Here is a 21404-nt window from a genome sequence, read left to right as displayed (position 1 = left end):
CACCCCCCCAGGTCGGCTCCCCGTCCCACACGCAACACTCACCGGTGCTGCTGGAACACCCTGACGGTGGTGTCACTCGCCAGGGCCGTGACCAGGCTCACCACCTCCTCCAGGATGGAGGGGAGCAGGAAGCGGGAGACCATCTCCAGGGAGCACTGCTGCACCGAGGGACACCCTGCCACACAGAAACAGCATAAGCCAGACACACCAGGTGCCGGCCGGGAGCCAGGGGAGCCGGCCGGGAGCCAGCCAGCCGGGAGCCAGGGGAGCCGGCCGGGAGCCAGCCAGCCGGGAGCCAGGGGAGCCGGCCGGGAGCCAGCCAGCCGGGAGCCAGGGGAGCCGGCCGGGAGCCAGCCAGCCGGGAGCCAGGGGAGCCGGCCGGGAGCCAGCCAGCCGGGAGCCAGGGGAGCCGGCCGGGAGCCAGCCAGCCGGGAGCCAGGGGAGCCGGCCGGGAGCCAGCCAGCCGGGAGCCAGGGGAGCCGGCCGGGAGCCAGCCAGCCGGGAGCCAGGGGAGCCGGCCGGGAGCCAGGGGAGCCGGCCGGGAGCCAGCCAGCCGGGAGCCAGGGGAGCCGGCCGGGAGCCAGCCAGCCGGGAGCCAGGGGAGCCGGCCGGGAGCCAGCCAGCCGGGAGCCAGGGGAGCCGGCCGGGAGCCAGGGGAGCCAGCCTCCTGCTGGCTCTCAGCGCATCTGTGAGCAGCCTAGTAGGGACCCACTCGGCAGAACCTGGGGAAGAGCCATGAGGCCCAGGAAAGTCAGGGTTGGCCCAGTGGGTGTGCCCTGTCACTGTCCTAGGAATTCAAGACCTGGGTTCCCTGCTCCGCCCCACACCCTGTGACCATGGGCAAGGGGTCCCATTCCCATCGCCCCATGGCAACAACTGTGCTGCCCCGCCCCAGAGAGCTAAGTGAGCACAGCAAGGGGGCGCTGCCTGGCAGCCCCCGCCTTGCGACGCCGCAGGGGCTCTGCTCCCTGTCTGTCCTTGCCGGGCAGGGGCTGCGTGGGTGGGACCTGGGGCTCGCCTCGCCCCTCTGGCAGGAGCCCCCACGCCGAGCCCGGAGAGGGGCTGGGGAGAGCCACAGGTCGCCCAGGCAGGCCCGGGCCTCGTCCTCAGCAGCTGTCGGAGGCCGGCACTCAGCATTTGGGGGCGGGGGCAGGGGCAGGGGAGTACGGTTCCATAGGGACCCACAGGCTGCACTGGGTGATGGGGGAGGACGCGGGGCACTTACCCAGCCGACCCATGAACGCCATCCACTGCTGGCAGGTGCGGCTGAAGAGCGGGTGCAGGGTGCCCACGGCCCCTTCCTCCAGCTGGCAGAGGTGGCGCCTGTGGAGCAGGGAGGGGCCGGGTGAGGCCAGAAGCCGGCAGCAGGCAGTGCGCAGCAGAAGTGAGGGGTTGGAGGGGGACCCCAATTAGGCTCCTATGTCAATGGGGTTGCTACAGCCCCCTTGCTCAGAGCTGTGCTGCGCATGCCCACCAGTGCCACCAGCCCGGCAGCCAGCCCCACAGTCCCACACTGCGCGAGTTCCCATACTGGCTGGTCGGCCGGAGGGGAGGGGGGACGCCGGGGGCCTGGCCGGCCGGAGGGACAGCAGAGGGGGGGACGCCGGGGGCCTGGCCGGCCGGAGGGACAGCAGAGGGGGGGACGCCGGGGGCCTGGCCGGCCGGAGGGACAACAGAGGGGGGGACGCCGGGGGCCTGGCCGGCCGGAGGGACAGCCGAGGGGGGGGACGCCGGGGGCCTGGCCGGCCGGAGGGACAGCAGAGGGGGGGACGCCGGGGGCCTGGCCGGCCGGAGGGACAGCAGAGGGGGGGACGCCGGGGGCCTGGCCGGCCGGAGGGACAGCCGAGGGGAGGGACGCCGGGGGCCTGGCCGGCCGGAGGGACAGCAGAGGGGGGGACGCCGGGGGCCTGGCCGGCCGGAGGGACAACAGAGGGGGGGACGCCGGGGGCCTGGCCGGCCGGAGGGACAGCAGAGGGGGGGACGCCGGGGGCCTGGCCGGCCGGAGGGACAGCCGAGGGGAGGGACGCCGGGGGCCTGGCCGGCCGGAGGGACAGCAGAGGGGGGGACGCCGGGGGCCTGGCCGGCCGGAGGGGAGGGGGGGGACGCCGGGGGCCTGGCCGGCCGGAGGGACAGCAGAGGGGGGGACGCCGGGGGCCTGGCCGGCCGGAGGGACAGCAGGAGGGGGGGACGCCGGGGGCCTGGCCGGCCGGAGGGACAGCCGAGGGGGGGACGCCGGGGGCCTGGCCGGCCGGAGGGACAGCTGAGGGGGGGACGCCGGGGGCCTGGCCGGCCGGAGGGGAGGGGGGAACGCTGGGGGCCTGGCCGGCCGGAGGGACAGCCGAGGGGGGGACGCCGGGGGCCTGGCCGGCCGGAGGGGAGGGGAACGCTGGGGGCCTGGCCAGCCGGAGGGACAGCAGAGGGGGGACGCCGGGGGCCTGGCCGGCCGGAGGGACAGCAGAGGGGGGGACGCCGGGGGCCTGGCCGGCCGGAGGGACAGCAGGGGGGGGACGCCGGGGGCCTGGCCGGCCGGAGGGACAGCAGAGGGGGGGACGCCGGGGGCCTGGCCGGCCGGAGGGACAGCCGAGGGGGGGACACCGGGGGCCTGGCCGGCCGGAGGGACAGCAGAGGGGGGGACGCCGGGGGCCTGGCCGGCCGGAGGGACAGCAGAGGGGGGACGCCGGGGGCCTGGCCGGCCGGAGGGACAGCCGAGGGGGGGACGCCGGGGGCCTGGCCGGCCGGAGGGACAACCAAGGGGGGGGACGCCGGGGGCCTGGCCGGCCGGAGGGACAGCAGAGGGGGGAACGCCGGGGGCCTGGCCGGCCGGAGGGACAGCCGAGGGGGGGACGCCGGGGGCCTGGCCGGCCGGAGGGACAGCCGAGGGGAGGGACGCCGGGGGCCTGGCCGGCCGGAGGGACAACCAAGGGGGGGACGCCGGGGGCCTGGCCGGCCGGAGGGACAGCCGAGGGGGGGACGCCGGGGGCCTGGCCGGCCGGAGGGACAGCCAAGGGGGGGACACCGGGGGCCTGGCCGGCCGGAGGGACAGCAGAGGGGGGGACGCCGGGGGCCTGGCCGGCCGGAGGGACAGCAGAGGGGGGGACGCCGGGGGCCTGGCCGGCCGGAGGGACAGCAGAGGGGAACGCCGGGGGCCTGGCCGGCCGGAGGGACAGCAGAGGGGGGGACGCCGGGGGCCTGGCCGGCCGGAGGGACAGCAGAGGGGGGGACGCCGGGGGCCTGGCCGGCCGGAGGGACAGCCGAGGGGAGGGACGCCGGGGGCCTGGCCGGCCGGAGGGACAGCAGAGAGGGGGGGACGCCGGGGGCCTGGCCGGCCGGAGGGACAGCAGAGGGGGGGACGCCGGGGGCCTGGCCGGCCGGAGGGGAGGGGGAACGCCGGGGGCCTGGCCGGCCGGAGGGACAGCAGAGGGGGGGACGCCGGGGGCCTGGCCGGCCGGAGGGACAGCAGAGGGGGGGACACCGGGGGCCTGGCCGGCCGGAGGGACAGCCGAGGGGAGGGACGCCGGGGGCCTGGCCGGCCGGAGGGACAGCAGAGAGGGGGACGACGGGGGCCTGGCCGGCCGGAGGGACAGCCAAGGGGGGGGACACCGGGGCCTGGCCGGCCGGACAGCCGAGGGGGGGACGCCAGGGGCCTGGCCGGCCGGAGGGACAGCAGAGGGGGGGACGCCGGGGGCCTGGCCGGCCGGAGGGACAGCCGAGGGGGGGACGCCGGGGGCCTGGCCGGCCGGAGGGACAACCAAGGGGGGGGACGCCGGGGGCCTGGCCGGCCGGAGGGACAGCCAAGGGGGGGACGCCGGGGGCCTGGCCGGCCGGAGGGACAGCAGAGGGGGGGACGCCGGGGGCCTGGCCGGCCGGAGGGACAGCAGAGGGGGGGACGCCGGGGGCCTGGCCGGCCGGAGGGACAGCAGAGGGGGGAACGCCGGGGGCCTGGCCGGCCGGAGGGACAGCCGAGGGGGGGGACGCCGGGGGCCTGGCCGGCCGGAGGGACAGCCGAGGGGGGGACGCCGGGGGCCTGGCCGGCCGGAGGGACAGCCGAGGGGGGGACGCCGGGGGCCTGGCCGGCCGGAGGGACAACCAAGGGGGGGGACGCCGGGGGCCTGGCCGGCCGGAGGGACAGCCAAGGGGGGGACACCGGGGGCCTGGCCGGCCGGAGGGACAGCAGAGGGGGGGACGCCGGGGGCCTGGCCGGCCGGAGGGACAGCAGAGGGGGGGACGCCGGGGGCCTGGCCGGCCGGAGGGACAGCCGAGGGGGGGACGCCGGGGGCCTGGCCGGCCGGAGGGACAACCAAGGGGGGGGACGCCGGGGGCCTGGCCGGCCGGAGGGACAGCAGAGGGGGGAACGCCGGGGGCCTGGCCGGCCGGAGGGACAGCCGAGGGGGGGGACGCCGGGGGCCTGGCCGGCCGGAGGGACAGCCAGGGGGGGACACCGGGGGCCTGGCCGGCCGGAGGGACAGCAGAGGGGGGGACGCCGGGGGCCTGGCCGGCCGGAGGGACAGCAGAGGGGGGGACGCCGGGGGCCTGGCCGGCCGGAGGGACAGCAGAGGGGGGAACGCCGGGGGCCTGGCCGGCCGGAGGGACAGCAGAGGGGGGGACGCCGGGGGCCTGGCCGGCCGGAGGGACAGCAGAGGGGGGGACGCCGGGGGCCTGGCCGGCCGGAGGGACAGCCGAGGGGAGGGACGCCGGGGGCCTGGCCGGCCGGAGGGACAGCAGAGGGGGGGACGCCGGGGGCCTGGCCGGCCGGAGGGACAGCAGAGGGGGGGACGCCGGGGGCCTGGCCGGCCGGAGGGGAGGGGGAACGCCGGGGGCCTGGCCGGCCGGAGGGACAGCAGAGGGGGGGACGCCGGGGGCCTGGCCGGCCGGAGGGACAGCAGAGGGGGGGACACCGGGGGCCTGGCCGGCCGGAGGGACAGCCGAGGGGAGGGACGCCGGGGGCCTGGCCGGCCGGAGGGACAGCAGAGAGGGGGACGACGGGGGCCTGGCCGGCCGGAGGGACAGCCAAGGGGGGACACCGGGGGCCTGGCCGGCCGGACAGCCGAGGGGACGCCAGGGGCCTGGCCGGCCGGAGGGACAGCAGAGTGGGGGGACGCCGGGGGCCTGGCCGGCCGGAGGGACAACCAAGGGGGGGGACGCCGGGGGCCTGGCCGGCCGGAGGGACAGCCGAGGGGGGGGACGCCGGGGGCCTGGCCGGCCGGAGGGACAGCAGAGTGGGGGGACGCCAGGGCCTGGCCGGCCGGAAGGACAGCAGAGGGGGGGACGCCAGGGGCCTGGCCGGCCGGAGGGACAGCCGAGGGGAGGGACGCCGGGGGCCTGGCCGGCCGGAGGGACAGCAGAGGGGGGGACGCCGGGGGCCTGGCCGGCCGGAAGGACACCAGAGGGGGGGACGCCGGGGGCCTGGCCGGCCGGAGGGACAGCGGGGGGGGGACACCGGGGGCCTGGCCGGCCGGAGGGGAGGGGGGGGGGACGCCGGGGGCCTGGCCGGCCGGAGGGACAACAGGGGGGGGGACGCCGGGGGCCTGGCCGGCCGGAGGGACAGCAGAGGGGGGGGACGCCGGGGGCCTGGCCGGCCGGAGGGACAGCCGAGGGGGGGACGCCGGGGGCCTGGCCGGCCGGACAGCCGAGGGGGACGCCAGGGGCCTGGCCGGCCGGAGGGACAGCAGAGAGGGGGGCGCCGGGGGGCCTGGCCGGCCGGAGGGACAACCAAGGGGGGGGACGCCGGGGGCCTGGCCGGCCGGAGGGACAGCAGAGTGGGGGACGCCAGGGGCCTGGCCGGCCGGAAGGACAGCAGAGGGGGGGACGCCAGGGGCCTGGCCGGCCGGAGGGACAGCCGAGGGGAGGGACGCCGGGGGCCTGGCCGGCCGGAGGGACAGCAGAGGGGGGGACGCCAGGGGCCTGGCCGGCCGGAAGGACACCAGAGGGGGGGACGCCGGGGGCCTGGCCGGCCGGAGGGACAGCGGGGGGGGGGACACCGGGGGCCTGGCCGGCCGGAGGGGAGGGGGGGGGGACGCCGGGGGCCTGGCCGGCCGGAGGGACAACAGGGGGGGGGACGCCGGGGGCCTGGCCGGCCGGAGGGGAGGGGGGGGACGCCGGGGGCCTGGCCGGCCGGAGGGACAACAGGGGGGGGGACGCCGGGGGCCTGGCCGGCCGGAGGGGAGGGGGGGGACGCCGGGGGCCTGGCCGGCCGGAGGGGAGGGGGGGGGACGCCGGGGGCCTGGCCGGCCGGAGGGACAGCGGGGGGGGGACGCCGGGGGCCTGGCCGGCTGGAGGGGAGGGGGGACGCCGGGGGCCTGGCCGGCCGGAGGGGAGGGGGGGGGACGCCGGGGGCCTGGCCGGCTGGAGGGGAGGGGGGACGCCGGGGGCCTGGCCGGCCGGAGGGGAGGGGGGGGGACGCCGGGGGCCTGGCCGGCCGGAGGGGAGGGGGGACGCCGGGGGCCTGGCCGGCTGGAGGGGAGGGGGGACGCCGGGGGCCTGGCCGGCTGGAGGGGAGGGGGGACGCCGGGGGCCTGGCCGGCCGGGGGCTCTCACCTCTGGGCCTGCTCCAGGTCGGGGGTGGGGCCGCGCTCCTGGCTCGGGGGCTGCTTGACAGTCTCCGTCTTGTGACGGCGCCGCGTGCGACTCTCCTCCGGCCGCTCCAGCACGATGTCGTCCGTGGTTTTGGGGCTGCCCAGCTCTGAGGAGTCGGCCTTGCTCTGGGGGAGGGGCCCCAGCTCAGGTGACCCCTCAGCACTAGGCCCTGCACTTCCTCGGCCCCCCCCCGCCGGGCAGCCCAGCCCAGCCCGACTGCCCCCCCGCCGGGCAGCCCAGCCCGACTGCCCCCCCGCCAGGCAGCCCAGCCCAGCCCGACTGCCCCCCCGCCAGGCAGCCCAGCCCAGCACGACTGCCCCCCCGCCTGGCAGCCCAGCCCAGCCCAACTGCCCCCCCGCCAGGCAGCCCAGCCCGACTGCCCCCCCGCCTGGCAGCCCAGCCCAGCCCAACTGCCCCCCCGCCAGGCAGCCCAGCCCGACTGCCCCCCCGCCAGGCAGCCCAGCCCAGCCCGACTGCCCCCCTGTGACGTAGTGGGGGTACCTGGCTGGTTTCTATGCTGCTGGCTCTGGGGGAACCCCCACTGGCTGCTGTGGGTACCACGACCCAGCAAAACAGGATGAGTCACTATGCAAACCAGTGGCCAGACACCCCCCATGGAGAGGAACAAAGGAAGGTGGAATGCTGCCTTGGCTGGGGGGCAGGGCTGGAAGTGAGTGAGTTGGTTGGTGGCTGTCTGTGAGGATGGATGAGACAGCCTAGGGAGAGGAGCTGGAGTTTAGGGGCCCAGTCTCCCCCATCTCAAGGGGGCCTGAGGCATCCTAGCCCAGTTCCTGTGACCAGACTACATCTGTGCTGCGCTGTGCTGGAGGAGCAATAAACCACCCTCAATTCCACTGGCTGGTGCAGTCTGTTTGCGCCATTTCGGGGTGCAGGAGACGGGGGACCCCAACGCGCCGTCACACTGGTGTCAGGGGTGGGATGCACTGCACCCCGTGGATGGAGCTTCAAGCGGCAAGCGACAAGGCGCAGTAGAAGCAAGAGCCCTGGAGCCAGGCATGCTGGAGACAGAGCGAAGCGGTTCCTGGGAATCGGGGGGCGCTGCAGCACTAGACTGGTGAGTCTGCACCGAGGGGCCCAGCGGGCAGATGGCCTACGCCCGACTCTTGAAGGCAGAGCTGGTGGGGCTGTGCAGAGAGAGGGGCTTGCCTGTGCGGAAAGCAACCAAGGCCCAGCTGATTGCCCAGCTGGAAGATAATGACCAGCCACAGGGCCAGGATCTTGTCCCCAGGGGAAGCAGCCAGACCCCCCCTGAGAGTGTGTCAGGCTCAGAGAGGGGGAGGAGCGCTGGAACCCAACGGAGAGATGAGACAGCGTCTCCCGGGAGGCCTGCAAGCCGTAGCCCATCTAGGGCAGGGGCCAGCCCAGCGGAGCTGCGGCGGCTGGAGATCCAGCTGCGGATCAGGGAATTGGAAGTAGAGGACCGAGAGAAGGAGCGCCAAGATCGAGAGAGGGAGCGCCAAGATCGAGAGAGGCAGCGGCAGCATGAGCTGGCCATGGCAGAGCGGAGAACCGGCGGGGCACCGGCTGCGCCAAGTGCGGATGGGCCCCAGGGTCCCAGGACTGCCAGACGCTTGGAGAGGCTCGTGGTGGCCCAATTGAAGGACATGGGTGACATAGACGGGTTCCTCAGTGCCTTTGAGAGGGCCTGTGGACTGCAACGGGTTCCCCCAGCTGACTGGCTGCAGGAGCTCATCCCCGCACTGAGCCAGGAGGCAGCCGGAGTGCTCAGTCAGCTGGAGGACCTACAGCCAGGGGATTACAACCGCGTCAAGGAGGCCCTGCTGCACAAGTTCGGGCTGACCCCCGAGATGTACAGGAAGAAGTTCCGGGGGGTACAGAAAGGGCCACGGGAGACCTATGTGGACCTGGCCTCCCGCCTGGCGCAATACTGCCGCAAGTGGGTGTCTGGAGTTGGAGCCCAGACCGCAGAGGAGCTGCTCAAGCTGGTCATGATGGAGCAGTTCTATGAAGCGTGCCCACCCAAACTGAGGCTGTGGCTCAAGGACCGGAGACCAGAGAACCCCCAGGAGGCCGGGAGACTGGCGGATGAGTTCACGGAGAGCCGGTCCGGGTGTGAACGGGAGTCCCGGAGAGAAAGGGAACCGCGCAGAGACCGGATCTCGGCTGAGCGACGGAGGGAGTCAACTACGGGGCGAGACCAAGGAACAGGTCGTCTGCGCCCCAGAGAACCAGCCAGGGCCTGGACAGAGACAGCCCAAAGCCTAACTTGCCAGCGCTGTGGGCAAAAAGGCCACAAGAGGGCTCAGTGCACCAGGTCCCAGGACCGGGGACTGTCCAGGGTTAACTGGCTGGGGCGGGAGGAAGGGCAGGCTGCCCCAGAGGCAGGGGCTGGCAGGCAAACCTCAGCTCAGAGAGAGGGGAAGGATGCTCAGTGCACCTCCCCTGGGAGGTCTGATTCTCAGGAGGCGGATTTCTCCGTGTACCGGGTGGGGGCAGGACGGCCCCTGCGGAGCGAGTGCCTCATACCCCTGGAGGTGGATGGTAGGAAGGTGACGGGCTTCTGGGACACGGGGGCGGAGGTGACTCTGGCCCGATCTGACATAGTGGCCCAGGAGCGGATACTACCCCACGCGCAGCTGACCCTGAAGGGCATAGACGGGTCCCCGTTTAAGGTGCCTGTAGCCAGGGTGCATCTGAAATGGGGGGCCAAGGAGGGCCTCAAGGAAGTGGGGGTGCACCCGCACTTGCCCACCGAGGTGCTGATGGGGAACGACCTAGAGGAGTGGCCCCATGAATCCCAGCGGGCTCTAGTCACTACCCGGAGCCAGAGCCAGCGGGGGGCTGACAACGTGGGTCCAGGGAAGGACTCCTGGCAGCGTCCTCAGGGTCCCATCCCAGTGGACACGGGGTCCAGCCAGGCTGGGACTCCGGACCTAGGCAGAGGTGGGGAACAGGTCCCGATCCCTGCCTCAGCAGCTGAATTCCAGGCTGAGGTGCAGGCAGACCCCTCCTTGCAGAGGCTGAGGGACCAGGCTGGCCTCCGTGCAGCTCAGCCCCGGGGGAGAGGTGGCCAGGAGAGATTCCTGCGGGAGCGTGGGCTCCTGTTCCGTGAGTGGCTCCCCCCCAGGAAGGCGAGGGCATGAAGGGTAGAGCGGCAGCTGGTCGTCCCCCGAAAGTATCGCCTCAAGCTGCTGTATTTGGCCCACGATGTCCCCGTTGGGGGCCACCGGGGGATCCGGAGCACCCGGCTGAAGCTGCTCCAGCACTTCTACTGGCCGGGAATCTTTACAGCCGTGCAGCGGTACTGCCGGTCCTGTGACTCCTGCCAGAGGGGCGGGAAGGCCCAAGACAGGAGGAACGCGGCTTGGGGGTCTCTACCCCAGATAGACCCTCTGGGCTTGCTGAGAGAGTTATGGGAGGGGAAGTCCTCCCTGGATGGAGCTTCGGGGGTGGAAGCCGCCCTGGCTGTCCAGAGAAGGCTCGCTGGGCTCATGGCCCTGGCCCGAGAGACCCCGGCCAGAGATCAAGGCCAGCGGAAGGGTGGGTGTGACCCCCGAGGACAGGCCTGTGCCAGTCGCCCTGGAGCGGGGCGGCGAGTGGACAGAGGGAAGCCAATTCATGTGGGGCCTCGCCACGGCCGGCCCGAGTCAAGGGGAGCACCCATGTCCTCAGGGCGGGTTCCCACGCAGAGGACCCGAACTTCCCTAGGTCACGAGCGGAGTGACCCTGCTCAGTTCGCTCTCGGAGGGGGGAGAACAGTGTGACGGCGCGTTGGGGTCCCCCGTCTCCTGCACCCCGAAATGGCGCAAACAGACTGCACCAGCCAGTGGAATTGAGGGTGGTTTACTGCTCCTCCAGCACAGCGCAGCACAGATGTAATCTGGTCACAGGAACTGGGCTAGGATGCCTCAGGCCCCCTTGAGATGGGGGAGACTGGGCCCCTAAACTCCAGCTCCTCTCCCTAGGCTGTCTCATCCATCCTCACAGACAGCCACCAACCAACTCACTCACTTCCAGCCCTGCCCCCCAGCCAAGGCAGCATTCCACCTTCCTTTGTTCCTCTCCATGGGGGGTGTCTGGCCACTGGTTTGCATAGTGACTCATCCTGTTTTGCTGGGTCGTGGTACCCACGGCAGCCAGTGGGGGTTCCCCCAGAGCCAGCAGCATAGAAACCAGCCAGGTACCCCCACTACGTCACACCCCCCGCCAGGCAGCCCAGCCCGACTGCCCCCCCGCCTGGCAGCCCAGCCCAGCCCAACTGCCCCCCCGCCAGGCAGCCCAGCCCGACTGCCCCCCCGCCTGGCAGCCCAGCCCAGCCCGACTGCCCCCCCGCCAGGCAGCCCAGCCCGACTGCCCCCCCGCCTGGCAGCCCAGCCCAGCCCAACTGCCCCCCCGCCAGGCAGCCCAGCCCGACTGCCCCCCCGCCTGGCAGCCCAGCCCAGCCCGACTGCCCCCCGCCTGGCAGCCCAGCCCAGCCCGACTGCCCCCCCGCCAGGCAGCCCAGCCCGACTGCCCCCCCGCCAGGCAGCCCAGCCCGACTGCCCCCCCGCCTGGCAGCCCAACCCAGCCACTGGTGCCCCCCCGCCTGGCAGCCCAACCCAGCCACTGGTGCCCCCCCGCCAGGCAGCCCAGTCCCTGGCCCAGCCCCTGGTGCCCCCACCCCCACCAGACAGCCCAGCCCTGTCCCTCTGGCCTTACCAGCATGTCCCAGAAGCTCCGGCGCCCCATCCTGTTTGTGGGCGTGAGCGGCTCGCCGGAGCTGGCGCCAGGGCCCGAGGCGAAGTGCAGGGGGGGTGGGGGCGTTTGTCTGGCACCTGCGCAGCCTGCAGAAAGAGCCAGCCCCTTGGTCTCAGACATAGTCCTCTTGAGGCCTCCTGCAGACAGGCTGTGGGTCAGAACTGGGGGCACTGGAGCCAGAGCTGGAGCCAAACAGGTCACCGCTGCAGCCTGCCAGGGAGCCAGAGCTGCCCCCTTTCTGGGCAGTCAGGCCCCGGCTCCCACGGGCTCCAGGACGCAGCTGGCTTAACCCCGACGCCCGGCTCCCACGGGCTCCAGGACGCAGCTGGCTTAACCCCGACGCCCGGCTCCCACGGGCTCCAGGACGCAGCTGGCTTAACCCCGACGCCCGGCTCCCACGGGCTCCAGGACGCAGCTGGCTTAACCCCGACGCCCGGCTCCCACGGGCTCCAGGACGCAGCTGGCTTACCCCCAGCGCCCGGCTCCCACGGGCTCCAGGACGCAGCTGGCTTACCCCCAGCGCCCGGCTCCCACGGGCTCCAGGACGCAGCTGGCTTACCCCCAGCGCCCGGCTCCCACGGGCTCCAGGACGCAGCTGGCTTACCCCCAGTGCCCGGCTCCTCGGGCTCCAGGACGCAGCTGGCTTAACCCCGACGCCCGGCTCCCACGGGCTCCAGGACGCAGCTGGCTTAACCCCGACGCCCGGCTCCCACGGGCTCCAGGACGCAGCTGGCTTACCCCCAGCGCCCGGCTCCCACGGGCTCCAGGACGCAGCTGGCTTACCCCCAGCGCCCGGCTCCCACGGGCTCCAGGACGCAGCTGGCTTACCCCCAGCGCCCGGTTCCTCGGGCTCCAGGACGCAGCTGGCTTACCCCCAGTGCCCGGCTCCTCGGGCTCCAGGACGCAGCTGGCTTACCCCCAGTGCCCGGCTCCTCGGGCTCCAGGACGCAGCTGGCTTACCCCCAGTGCCCGGCTCCTCGGGCTCCAGGACGCAGCTGGCTTACCCCCAGTGCCCGGCTCCTCGGGCTCCAGGACGCAGCTGGCTTACCCCCAGCGCCCGGCTCCCACGGGCTCCAGGACGCAGCTGGCTTACCCCCAGCGCCCGGCTCCCACGGGCTCCAGGACGCAACTGGCTTACCCCCAGCGCCCGGCTCCCATGGGCTCCAGGACGCAGCTGGCTTACCCCCAGTGCCCGGTTCCTCGGGCTCCAGGACGCAGCTGGCTTACCCCCAGTGCCCGGCTCCTCGGGCTCCAGGACGCAGCTGGCTTACCCCCAGTGCCCGGCTCCTCGGGCTCCAGGACGCAGCTGGCTTACCCCCAGTGCCCGGCTCCTCGGGCTCCAGGACGCAACTGGCTTACCCCCAGCGCCCGGCTCCCACGGGCTCCAGGACGCAACTGGCTTACCCCCAGCGCCCGGCTCCCATGGGCTCCAGGACGCAGCTGGCTTACCCCCAGTGCCCGGCTCCTCGGGCTCCAGGACGCAGCTGGCTTACCCCCAGTGCCCGGCTCCTCGGGCTCCAGGACGCAGCTGGCTTACCCCCAGTGCCCGGCTCCTCGGGCTCCAGGACGCAGCTGGCTTACCCCCAGCGCCCGGCTCCTCGGGCTCCAGGACGCAGCTGGCTTACCCCCAGCGCCCGGCTCCCACGGGCTCCAGGACGCAGCTGGCTTACCCCCAGTGCCCGGCTCCTCGGGCTCCAGGACGCAGCTGGCTTACCCCCAGTGCCCGGCTCCTCGGGCTCCAGGACGCAGCTGGCTTACCCCCAGTGCCCGGCTCCTCGGGCTCCAGGACGCAGCTGGCTTACCCCCAGTGCCCGGCTCCTCGGGCTCCAGGACGCAGCTGGCTTACCCCCAGTGCCCGGCTCCTCGGGCTCCAGGACGCAGCTGGCTTACCCCCAGCGCCCGGCTCCCACGGGCTCCAGGACGCAGCTGGCTTACCCCCAGCGCCCGGCTCCCACGGGCTCCAGGACGCAGCTGGCTTACCCCCAGCGCCCGGCTCCTCGGGCTCCAGGACGCAGCTGGCTTACCCCCAGTGCCCGGCTCCTCGGGCTCCAGGACGCAGCTGGCTTACCTCCAGTGCCCGGCTCCTCGGGCTCCAGGACGCAGCTGGCTTACCCCCAGTGCCCGGCTCCTCGGGCTCCAGGACGCAGCTGGCTTACCTCCAGTGCCCGGCTCCCGTGGGCTCCAGGACGCAGCTGGCTTACCCCCAGTGCCCGGCTCCCACGGGCTCCAGGACGCAGCTGGCTTACCCCCAGTGCCCGGCTCCCGTGGGCTCCAGGACGCAGCTGGCTTACCCCCAGCGCCCGGCTCCTCGGGCTCCAGGCAGAGCGGGGCCGGCAGCACGCGGAACTCCAGGACGGCGTCACACAGTGCGTGACGCACGGCGCTGCGCAGCTTCTCCGACAGCTGCACGGGGCTGACGTTCCCCTTCTCCCAGACGTCCACGCGCACCAGCACGCAGCCAGCTGCAGGGAGAGGGGAGTCACCGGGCCGCAGGTGCTGCAGAGGGAGCCCCCAGCTCCAGGGACATTGGGGGACAGGGCTGGGCGCCCGGAGATGCGCATTCCCACCTGGTGGGCGGGTGCCTGGCTCGGCGTGGTGCCGGCTGACCGCAGTGAGGCTCTCCAAGTCTGCGTCCGGCAGCAGGCCCGTGCCCGGCGGGAAGGGGGCCAGCGTCAGGGGGGCAGGCCGTTCCCAGTGCGCCAGCGAGAGGGGGCTGCCACGCCCGTCCACGAAGGACAGCGCCAGGCAGGCAATGCCTGCAAGAGAGGAGCTGAGTCGCGGCGCAGGAGTGCCTGGGGGTGGGGCTGAGAACGTCCCTGAGGGCGCCACCCCCTGCCCGCTTGGCTCAGGGTACCGCCAGCGAGGGAGCCACGACCCCAGCGACAGGACACCCGGCCCCATCGCCCTGAGCTGGAGGAGCCAGCAGCAAACCTCTCCCAAGGAACTGGTGGGTCGGAGCCCCAGGGCAGCTGCCTGCTCACTCCCCACCCTGGGGGGGAAGGGAGAGACTCAGGGCATCACGAACCACAGTGGGAGTGGGACCGGGGCCAGGCGCTGCCCTGGGGATGTGGGGGGAGGGGGCAGGGCCTGGCCCCGGACGGGCACACAGGGCGGGGGGGGGGGGGGGGGCCCCGGGGGCAGGGGGGCAGGGCCTGGCCCCGGACGGGCACACAGGGCGGGGGGGGGGGAGCAGGGGGGGGGGAAGGGCCTGGCGGGGGGGGGGGGGAGGGCCTGGACCGGGCACACGGGGGGCAGGGGGAGGGGGCGGGGCCTGGCCCCGGACGGGCACACGGGCGGGGGGGGGGGAAGGGTGGGGGGAAGGGCCTGGCCCCGGACGGGCACACGGGGCGGGGCGGGGGCGGGGCCTGGCCCCGGACGGGCACACGGGACGGGGCGGGGGCGGGGCCGGGTCCCGGACGGGCACACGGGGGGGGGGGGAGGGGCCTGGCCCCGGACGGGCACACGGGGCGGGGAGGGGCCTGGCCCCGGACGGGCACACGGGGCGGGGGGGGGGCGGGGCCTGGCCCCGGACGGGCACGCGGGGCGGGGCGGGGCCTGGCCCCGGACGGGCACGCGGGGTGGGGGGAGGGGGGGTGGCTCTTCTCCAACAGCGCTGCACTGCCCAGGACCCCAGCGCTGAAGCGTCCCCATGGCCAGGTGCCTGCCCCCGGGGCCCTCCCAGGACCCTGCACCAGCCAGTGCTGCTCCCACGGCCAGGACGAGGGCAGGGGAGCCGCTCCAAGCCCTGCCGAGGCCCCGCTGCCATGGCGGGGGGGCTCCTTGGGGGACTGGAGGCAGCGCCCTGCCCCCCCTCCCCCCGGGACCCTCAGCCCTGGCCGCTGCCCCTACCTTTGCCACCGGTGCCTTGGCCGCCCGGCTTGTTGTACAGGTAGAGATCCTGGTCGGGGCCGCCCGGCGGGGAGTGGTGCTGGGAGCGGAGAGCAGGGTGAAGGGCCTGCCAGGCCAGCAGAGCCCCTGGAGCCTGCCCCACCCGCGCCCCGCCTCCGGCCTGGCCCCACGGCCACGTGTGCTGCTGTGTCACCCTTCACCCACGGGCCGGGGCAGGGGCGCCCCAGAGAGGAGCCCGCCGGGTTGGCTGTGCTGGAGGGGCAGGGGCAGGGGCGCCCCAGGGAGGAGCCCGCTGGGCTGGCTGTGCTGGGGGCGCAGGGGCAGGGGTGCCCCAGAGAGGAGCCCGCCGGGCTGGCTGTGCTGGGGGCGCAGGGGCAGGGGCGCCCCAGAGAGGAGCCCGCCGGGCTGGCTGTGCTGGGGGGGCAGGGGCAGGGGCGCCCCAGGGAGGAGCCCGCCGGGCTGGCTGTGCTGGGGGCGCGGGGGGCAGGGGCGCCCCAGGGAGGAGCCCACCGGGCTGGCTGTGCTGGGGGCGCAGGGGCAGGGGCGCCCCAGGGAGGAGCCCGCCGGGCTGGCTGTGCTGGCTGTGCTGGGGGCGCAGGGGCAGGGGTGCCCCAGAGAGGAGCCCGCCGGGCTGGCTGTGCTGGGGGGGCAGGGGCAGGGGCGCCCCAGGGAGGAGCCCGCCGGGCTGGCTGTGCTGGGGGGGCAGGGGCAGGGGCGCCCCAGGGAGGAGCCCGCCGGGCTGGCTGTGCTGGGGGCGCAGGGGCAGGGGTGCCCCAGAGAGGAGCCCGCCGGGCTGGCTGTGCTGGGGGCGCAGGGGCAGGGGCGCCCCAGAGAGGAGCCCGCCGGGCTGGCTGTGCTGGGGGCGCAGGGGCAGGGGCGCCCCAGGGAGGAGCCCGCCGGGCTGGCTGTGCTGGGGGCGCAGGGGCAGGGGCGCCCCAGGGAGGAGCCCGCCGGGCTGGCTGTGCTGGGGGCGCAGGGGCAGGGGCGCCCCAGGGAGGAGCCCGCCGGGCTGGCTGTGCTGGGGGCGCAGGGGCAGGGGCGCCCCAGGGAGGAGCCCGCCGGGCTGGCTGTGCTGGGGGCGCAGGGGCAGGGGTGCCCCAGAGAGGAGCCCGCCGGGCTGGCTGTGCTGGGGGGGCAGGGGGCGCAGGGGCAGGGGCGCCCCAGGGAGGAGCCCGCCGGGCTGGCTGTGCTGGGGGCGCAGGGGCAGGGGCGCCCCAGGGAGGAGCCCGCCGGGCTGGCTGTGCTGGGGACGCAGGGGCAGGGGTGCCCCAGGGAGGAGCCCGCCGGGCTGGCTGTGCTGGGGGGGCAGGGGGCGCAGGGGCAGGGGCGCCCCAGGGAGGAGCCCGCCGGGCTGGCTGTGCTGGGGGCGCAGGGGCAGGGGCGCCCCAGGGAGGAGCCCGCCGGGCTGGCTGTGCTGGGGGCGCAGGGGCAGGGGTGCCCCAGAGAGGAGCCCGCCGGGCTGGCTGTGCTGGGGGGCAGGGGGCGCAGGGGCAGGGGCGCCCCAGGGAGGAGCCCGCCGGGCTGGCTGTGCTGGGGGCGCAGGGGCAGGGGCGCCCCAGGGAGGAGCCCGCCGGGCTGGCTGTGCTGGGGACGCAGGGGCAGGGGTGCCCCAGGGAGGAGCCCGCCGGGCTGGCTGTGCTGGGGACGCAGGGGCAGGGACGCCCCAGGGAGGAGGCCGCCGGGCTGGCTGTGCTGGGGGGGCAGGGGCAGGGGTGCCCCAGAGAGGAGCCCGCCGGGCTGGCTGTGCTGGGGGGGCAGGGGGCGCAGGGGCAGGGGCGCCCCAGGGAGGAGCCCGCCGGGCTGGCTGTGCTGGGGGCGCAGGGGCAGGGGCGCCCCAGGGAGGAGCCCGCCGGGCTGGCTGTGCTGGGGACGCAGGGGCAGGGGTGCCCCAGGGAGGAGCCCGCCGGGCTGGCTGTGCTGGGGGCGCAGGGGCAGGGGCGCCCCAGAGAGGAGCCCGCCGGGCTGGCTGTGCTGGGGGGGTTGGGGGCGCAGGGGCAGGGGCGCCCCAGGGAGGAGCCCGCCGGGCTGGCTGTGCTGGGGGCAGGGGCAGGGGCGCCCCAGGGAGGAGCCCGCCGGGCTGGCTGTGCTGGGGGGGCAGGGGCAGGGGGCAGGGGCAGGGACGCCCCAGGGAGGAGCCCGCCGGGCTGGCTGTGCTGGGGACGCAGGGGCAGGGGCGCCCCAGAGAGGAGCCCGCCGGGCTGGCTGTGCTGGGGGCGCAGGGGTAGGGGCGCCCCAGAGAGGAGGCCGCCGGGCTGGCTGTGCTGGGGGCGCAGGGGCAGGGGCGCCCCAGGGAGGAGCCCGCCGGGCTGGCTGTGCTGGGGGCGCAGGGGCAGGGGCGCCCCAGGGAGGAGCCCGCCGGGCTGGCTGTGCTGGGGGCAGGGGGCAGGGGCGCCCCAGGGAGGAGCCCGCCGGGCTGGCTGTGCTGGGGGCGCGGGGGCAGGGGCACCCCAGGGAGGAGCCCGCCGGGCTGGCTGTGCTGGGGACGCAGGGGCAGGGGCGCCCCAGGGAGGAGCCCGCCGGGCTGGCTGTGCTGGGGGGGTTGGGGGCGCAGGGGCAGGGGCGCCCCAGGGAGGAGCCCGCCGGGCTGGCTGTGCTGGGGACGCAGGGGCAGGGGCGCCCCAGGGAGGAGCCCGCCGGGCTGGCTGTGCTGGGGACGCAGGGGCAGGGGTGCCCCAGAGAGGGGCCCGCCGGGCTGGCTGTGCTGGGGGGGTTGGGGGCGCAGGGGCAGGGGCGCCCCAGGGAGGAGCCCGCCGGGCTGGCTGTGCTGGGGGCACAGGGGTAGGGGCGCCCCAGGGAGGAGCCCGCCGGGCTGGCTGTGCTGGGGGCGCGGGGGCAGGGGCACCCCAGGGAGGAGCCCGCCGGGCTGGCTGTGCTGGGGACGCAGGGGCAGGGGCGCCCCAGGGAGGAGCCCGCCGGGCTGGCTGTGCTGGGGGGGTTGGGGGCGCAGGGGCAGGGGCGCCCCAGGGAGGAGCCCGCCGGGCTGGCTGTGCTGGGGACGCAGGGGCAGGGGCGCCCCAGGGAGGAGCCCGCCGGGCTGGCTGTGCTGGGGACGCAGGGGCAGGGGTGCCCCAGAGAGGAGCCCGCCGGGCTGGCTGTGCTGGGGGGGTTGGGGGCGCAGGGGCAGGGGCGCCCCAGGGAGGAGCCCGCCGGGCTGGCTGTGCTGGGGGCACAGGGGTAGGGGCGCCCCAGGGAGGAGCCCGCCGGGCTGGCTGTGCTGGGGGCGCGGGGGCAGGGGCACCCCAGGGAGGAGCCCGCCGGGCTGGCTGTGCTGGGGACGCAGGGGCAGGGGCGCCCCAGGGAGGAGCCCGCCGGGCTGGCTGTGCTGGGGGGGTTGGGGGCGCAGGGGCAGGGGCGCCCCAGGGAGGAGCCCGCCGGGCTGGCTGTGCTGGGGACGCAGGGGCAGGGGCGCCCCAGGGAGGAGCCCGCCGGGCTGGCTGTGCTGGGGACGCAGGGGCAGGGGTGCCCCAGAGAGGAGCCCGCCGGGCTGGCTGTGCTGGGGGGGTTGGGGGCGCAGGGGCAGGGGCGCCCCAGGGAGGAGCCCGCCGGGCTGGCTGTGCTGGGGACGCAGGGGCAGGGGCGCCCCAGGGAGGAGCCCGCCGGGCTGGCTGTGCTGGGGGCGCAGGGGCAGGGGCGCCCCAGGGAGGAGCCCGCCGGGCTGGCTGTGCTGGGGACGCAGGGGCAGGGGCGCCCCAGGGAGGAGCCCACCGGGCTGGCTGTGCTGGGGACGCAGGGGCAGGGGCGCCCCAGGGAGGAGCCCGCCGGGCTGGCTGTGCTGGGGGCGCAGGGGCAGGGACGCCCCAGGGAGGAGCCCGCCGGGCTGGCTGTGCTGGGGACGCAGGGGCAGGGGTGCCCCAGAGAGGAGCCCGCCGGGCTGGCTGTGCTGGGGGGGCTGGGGGCGCAGGGGCAGGGGCGCCCCAGGGAGGAGCCCGCCGGGCTGGCTGTGCTGGGGGCGCGGGGGCAGGGGCGCCCCAGGGAGGAGCCCGCCGGGCTGGCTGTGCTGGGGGGGCAGGGGGCGCGGGGGCAGGGGCGCCCCAGGGAGGAGCCCGCCGGGCTGGCTGTGCTGGGGGCGCGGGGGCAGGGGTGCCCCAGGGAGGAGCCCGCCGGGCTGGCTGTGCTGGGGGCGCAGGGGCAGGGGCGCCCCAGGGAGGAGCCCGCCGGGCTGGCTGTGCTGGGGGGGCAGGGGGCGCGGGGGCAGGGGCGCCCCAGGGAGGAGCCCGCCGGGCTGGCTGTGCTGGGGGGGCAGGGGGCGCGGGGGCAGGGGCGCCCCAGGGAGGAGCCCGCCGGGCTGGCTGTGCTGGGGGGGCAGGGGGCGCGGGGGCAGGGGCGCCCCAGGGAGGAGCCCGCCGGGCTGGCTGTGCTGAGGGGGCAGGGGGCGCGGGGGCAGGGGCAGGGGCGCCCCAGGGAGGAGCCCGCCGGGCTGGCTGTGCTGGGGGGGCAGGGGGCGCGGGGGCAGGGGCGCCCCAGGGAGGAGCCCGCCGGGCTGGCTGTGCTGGGGGGGCAGGGGGCGCGGGGGCAGGGGCGCCCCAGGGAGGAGCCCGCCGGGCTGGCTGTGCTGAGGGGGCAGGGGGCGCGGGGGCAGGGGCAGGGGCGCCCCAGGGAGGAGCCCGCCGGGCTGGCAGTGCTGGGGGCGCGGGGGCAGGGGCAGGGGCGCCCCAGGGAGGAGCCCGCCGGGCTGGCTGTGCTGGGGGCGCGGGGGCAGGGGCAGGGGCGCCCCAGGGAGGAGCCCGCCGGGCTGGCTGTGCTGGGGGGGCAGGGGGCGCGGGGCAGGGGCAGGGGCGCCCCAGGGAGGAGCCCGCCGGGCTGGCAGTGCTGGGGGCGCCGGCCCGGCCCCGCTCACCTGGAAGTGATGCTCCACGTTGCTGTCCGTGTACTTGGGCGTGTGCAGGAAGATGAGCAGGTTCTGGCGCAGGTAACAGGCCACGGCAGGGAGCCAGGCCAGGCAGGCCGGGGGCAGCACGAACTGCAGGACTTCGGTGGGCGCCGAGCCCGGCGGCTGGATGAACTGAAGCGGAAACAGGGCAGCGTCAGAGGGACCCCCGGTGCTGCTGCGCCCCACGACCGGCCGGGGGCCCCCTGCGGGAGGGACGCTCTACCTGGCCTCTGGCTGGGGGGGCCGAAGGGCCTCGCCCACCGCCGGGGGGTCTCAGCGCAGGGGGGCCAGCTGGCGATGCTGCATGGGCCGTGGGGAGCAGGCGGGGGGGTCTCCGCGCAGGGGGGCCAGCTGGCGATGCTGCATGGGCCGTGGGGAGCAGGCGGGGGGGTCTCCGCGCAGGGGGGCCAGCTGGCGATGCTGCATGGGCCGTGGGGAGCAGGCGGGAGAGTCACCACGCCGGGGGGGCACAGGGAGCACTGGGGTGTGTGAGGGGAGGTGGGGGATGGGTTATAACCTCTCCCCTGTGTAAAGGGGGCTGGGGGGCACAGGGAGCACTGGGGTGTCTGAGGGGAGGTGGGGGATGGGTTGTAACCTCTCCCCTGTGTGAGGGGGGGCTGGGGGGCACAGAGAGCACTGGGGTGTGTGAGGGGAGGTGGGGGGTGGGTTATAAGCTCTCCCCTGTGTGAGGGGGGTTTGGGGGGCACAGGGAGCACTGGGGTGTCTGAGGGGAGATGGGGGATGGGTTATAACCTCACCCCTGTGTGAGGGGGGCTGGGGGGAACAGGGAGCACTGGGGTGTCAGAGGGGAGGTGGGGGAGGGGTTATAACCTCTCCCCTGTGTGAGGGGGGCTGGGGGGCACAGGGAGCACTGGGGTGTCTGAGGGGAGGTGGGGGATGGGTTATAAGCTCTCCCCTGTGTGAGGGGGGTTTGGGGGGCACAGGGAGCACTGGGGTGTCTGAGGGGAGATGGGGGATGGGTTATAACCTCACCCCTGTGTGAGGGGGGCTGGGGGGAACAGGGAGCACTGGGGTGTCAGAGGGGAGGTGGGGGAGGGGTTATAACCTCTCCCCTGTGTGAGGGGGGCTGGGGGGCACAGGGAGCACTGGGGTGTCTGAGGGGAGGTGGGGGATGGGTTCTAACCTCTCCCCTGTGTGAGGGGGGCTGGGGGGCACAGGGAGCACTGGGGTGTCTGAGGGGAGGTGGGGGAGGGGTTATAACCTCTCCCCTATGTGGGGGGGACTGGGGGGGCACAGGGAGCACTGGGGTGTCAGAGGGGAGGTGGGGGATGGGTTCTAACCTCTCCCCTGTGTGAGGGGAGCTGGGGGGCACAGGGAGCACTGGGGTGTCTGGGGGAGGTGGGGGATGGGTTATAACCTCTCCCCTGTGTGA

At 76.1% G+C, this 21404-nt stretch overlaps 1 protein-coding gene across 1 annotated transcript in view; it reads right to left on the bottom strand.

Annotated features, from left to right (window-relative positions):
- The window catches only part of SZT2 (SZT2 subunit of KICSTOR complex), a 183277-nt gene that overhangs the window by 40235 nt on the left and 121638 nt on the right, over positions 1-21404 (bottom strand). The window contains 8 exon segments of the mRNA XM_089780666.1: positions 43-175; positions 1226-1323; positions 6535-6698; positions 11254-11429; positions 13584-13754; positions 13860-14048; positions 15142-15220; positions 19979-20143. Of these exon segments, the coding sequence (XP_089636792.1) occupies positions 43-175; positions 1226-1323; positions 6535-6698; positions 11254-11429; positions 13584-13754; positions 13860-14048; positions 15142-15220; positions 19979-20143 (1175 nt within the window).

Source organism: Pelodiscus sinensis, chromosome 9, assembly GCF_052426305.1.
Source record: "Pelodiscus sinensis isolate ZL-2025 chromosome 9, ASM5242630v1, whole genome shotgun sequence".
Lineage (NCBI taxonomy): Eukaryota > Metazoa > Chordata > Testudines > Trionychidae > Pelodiscus > Pelodiscus sinensis.
Note: the sequence above shows the minus strand (reverse complement) of the source record. Positions and strands in the feature narration are given on the sequence as shown.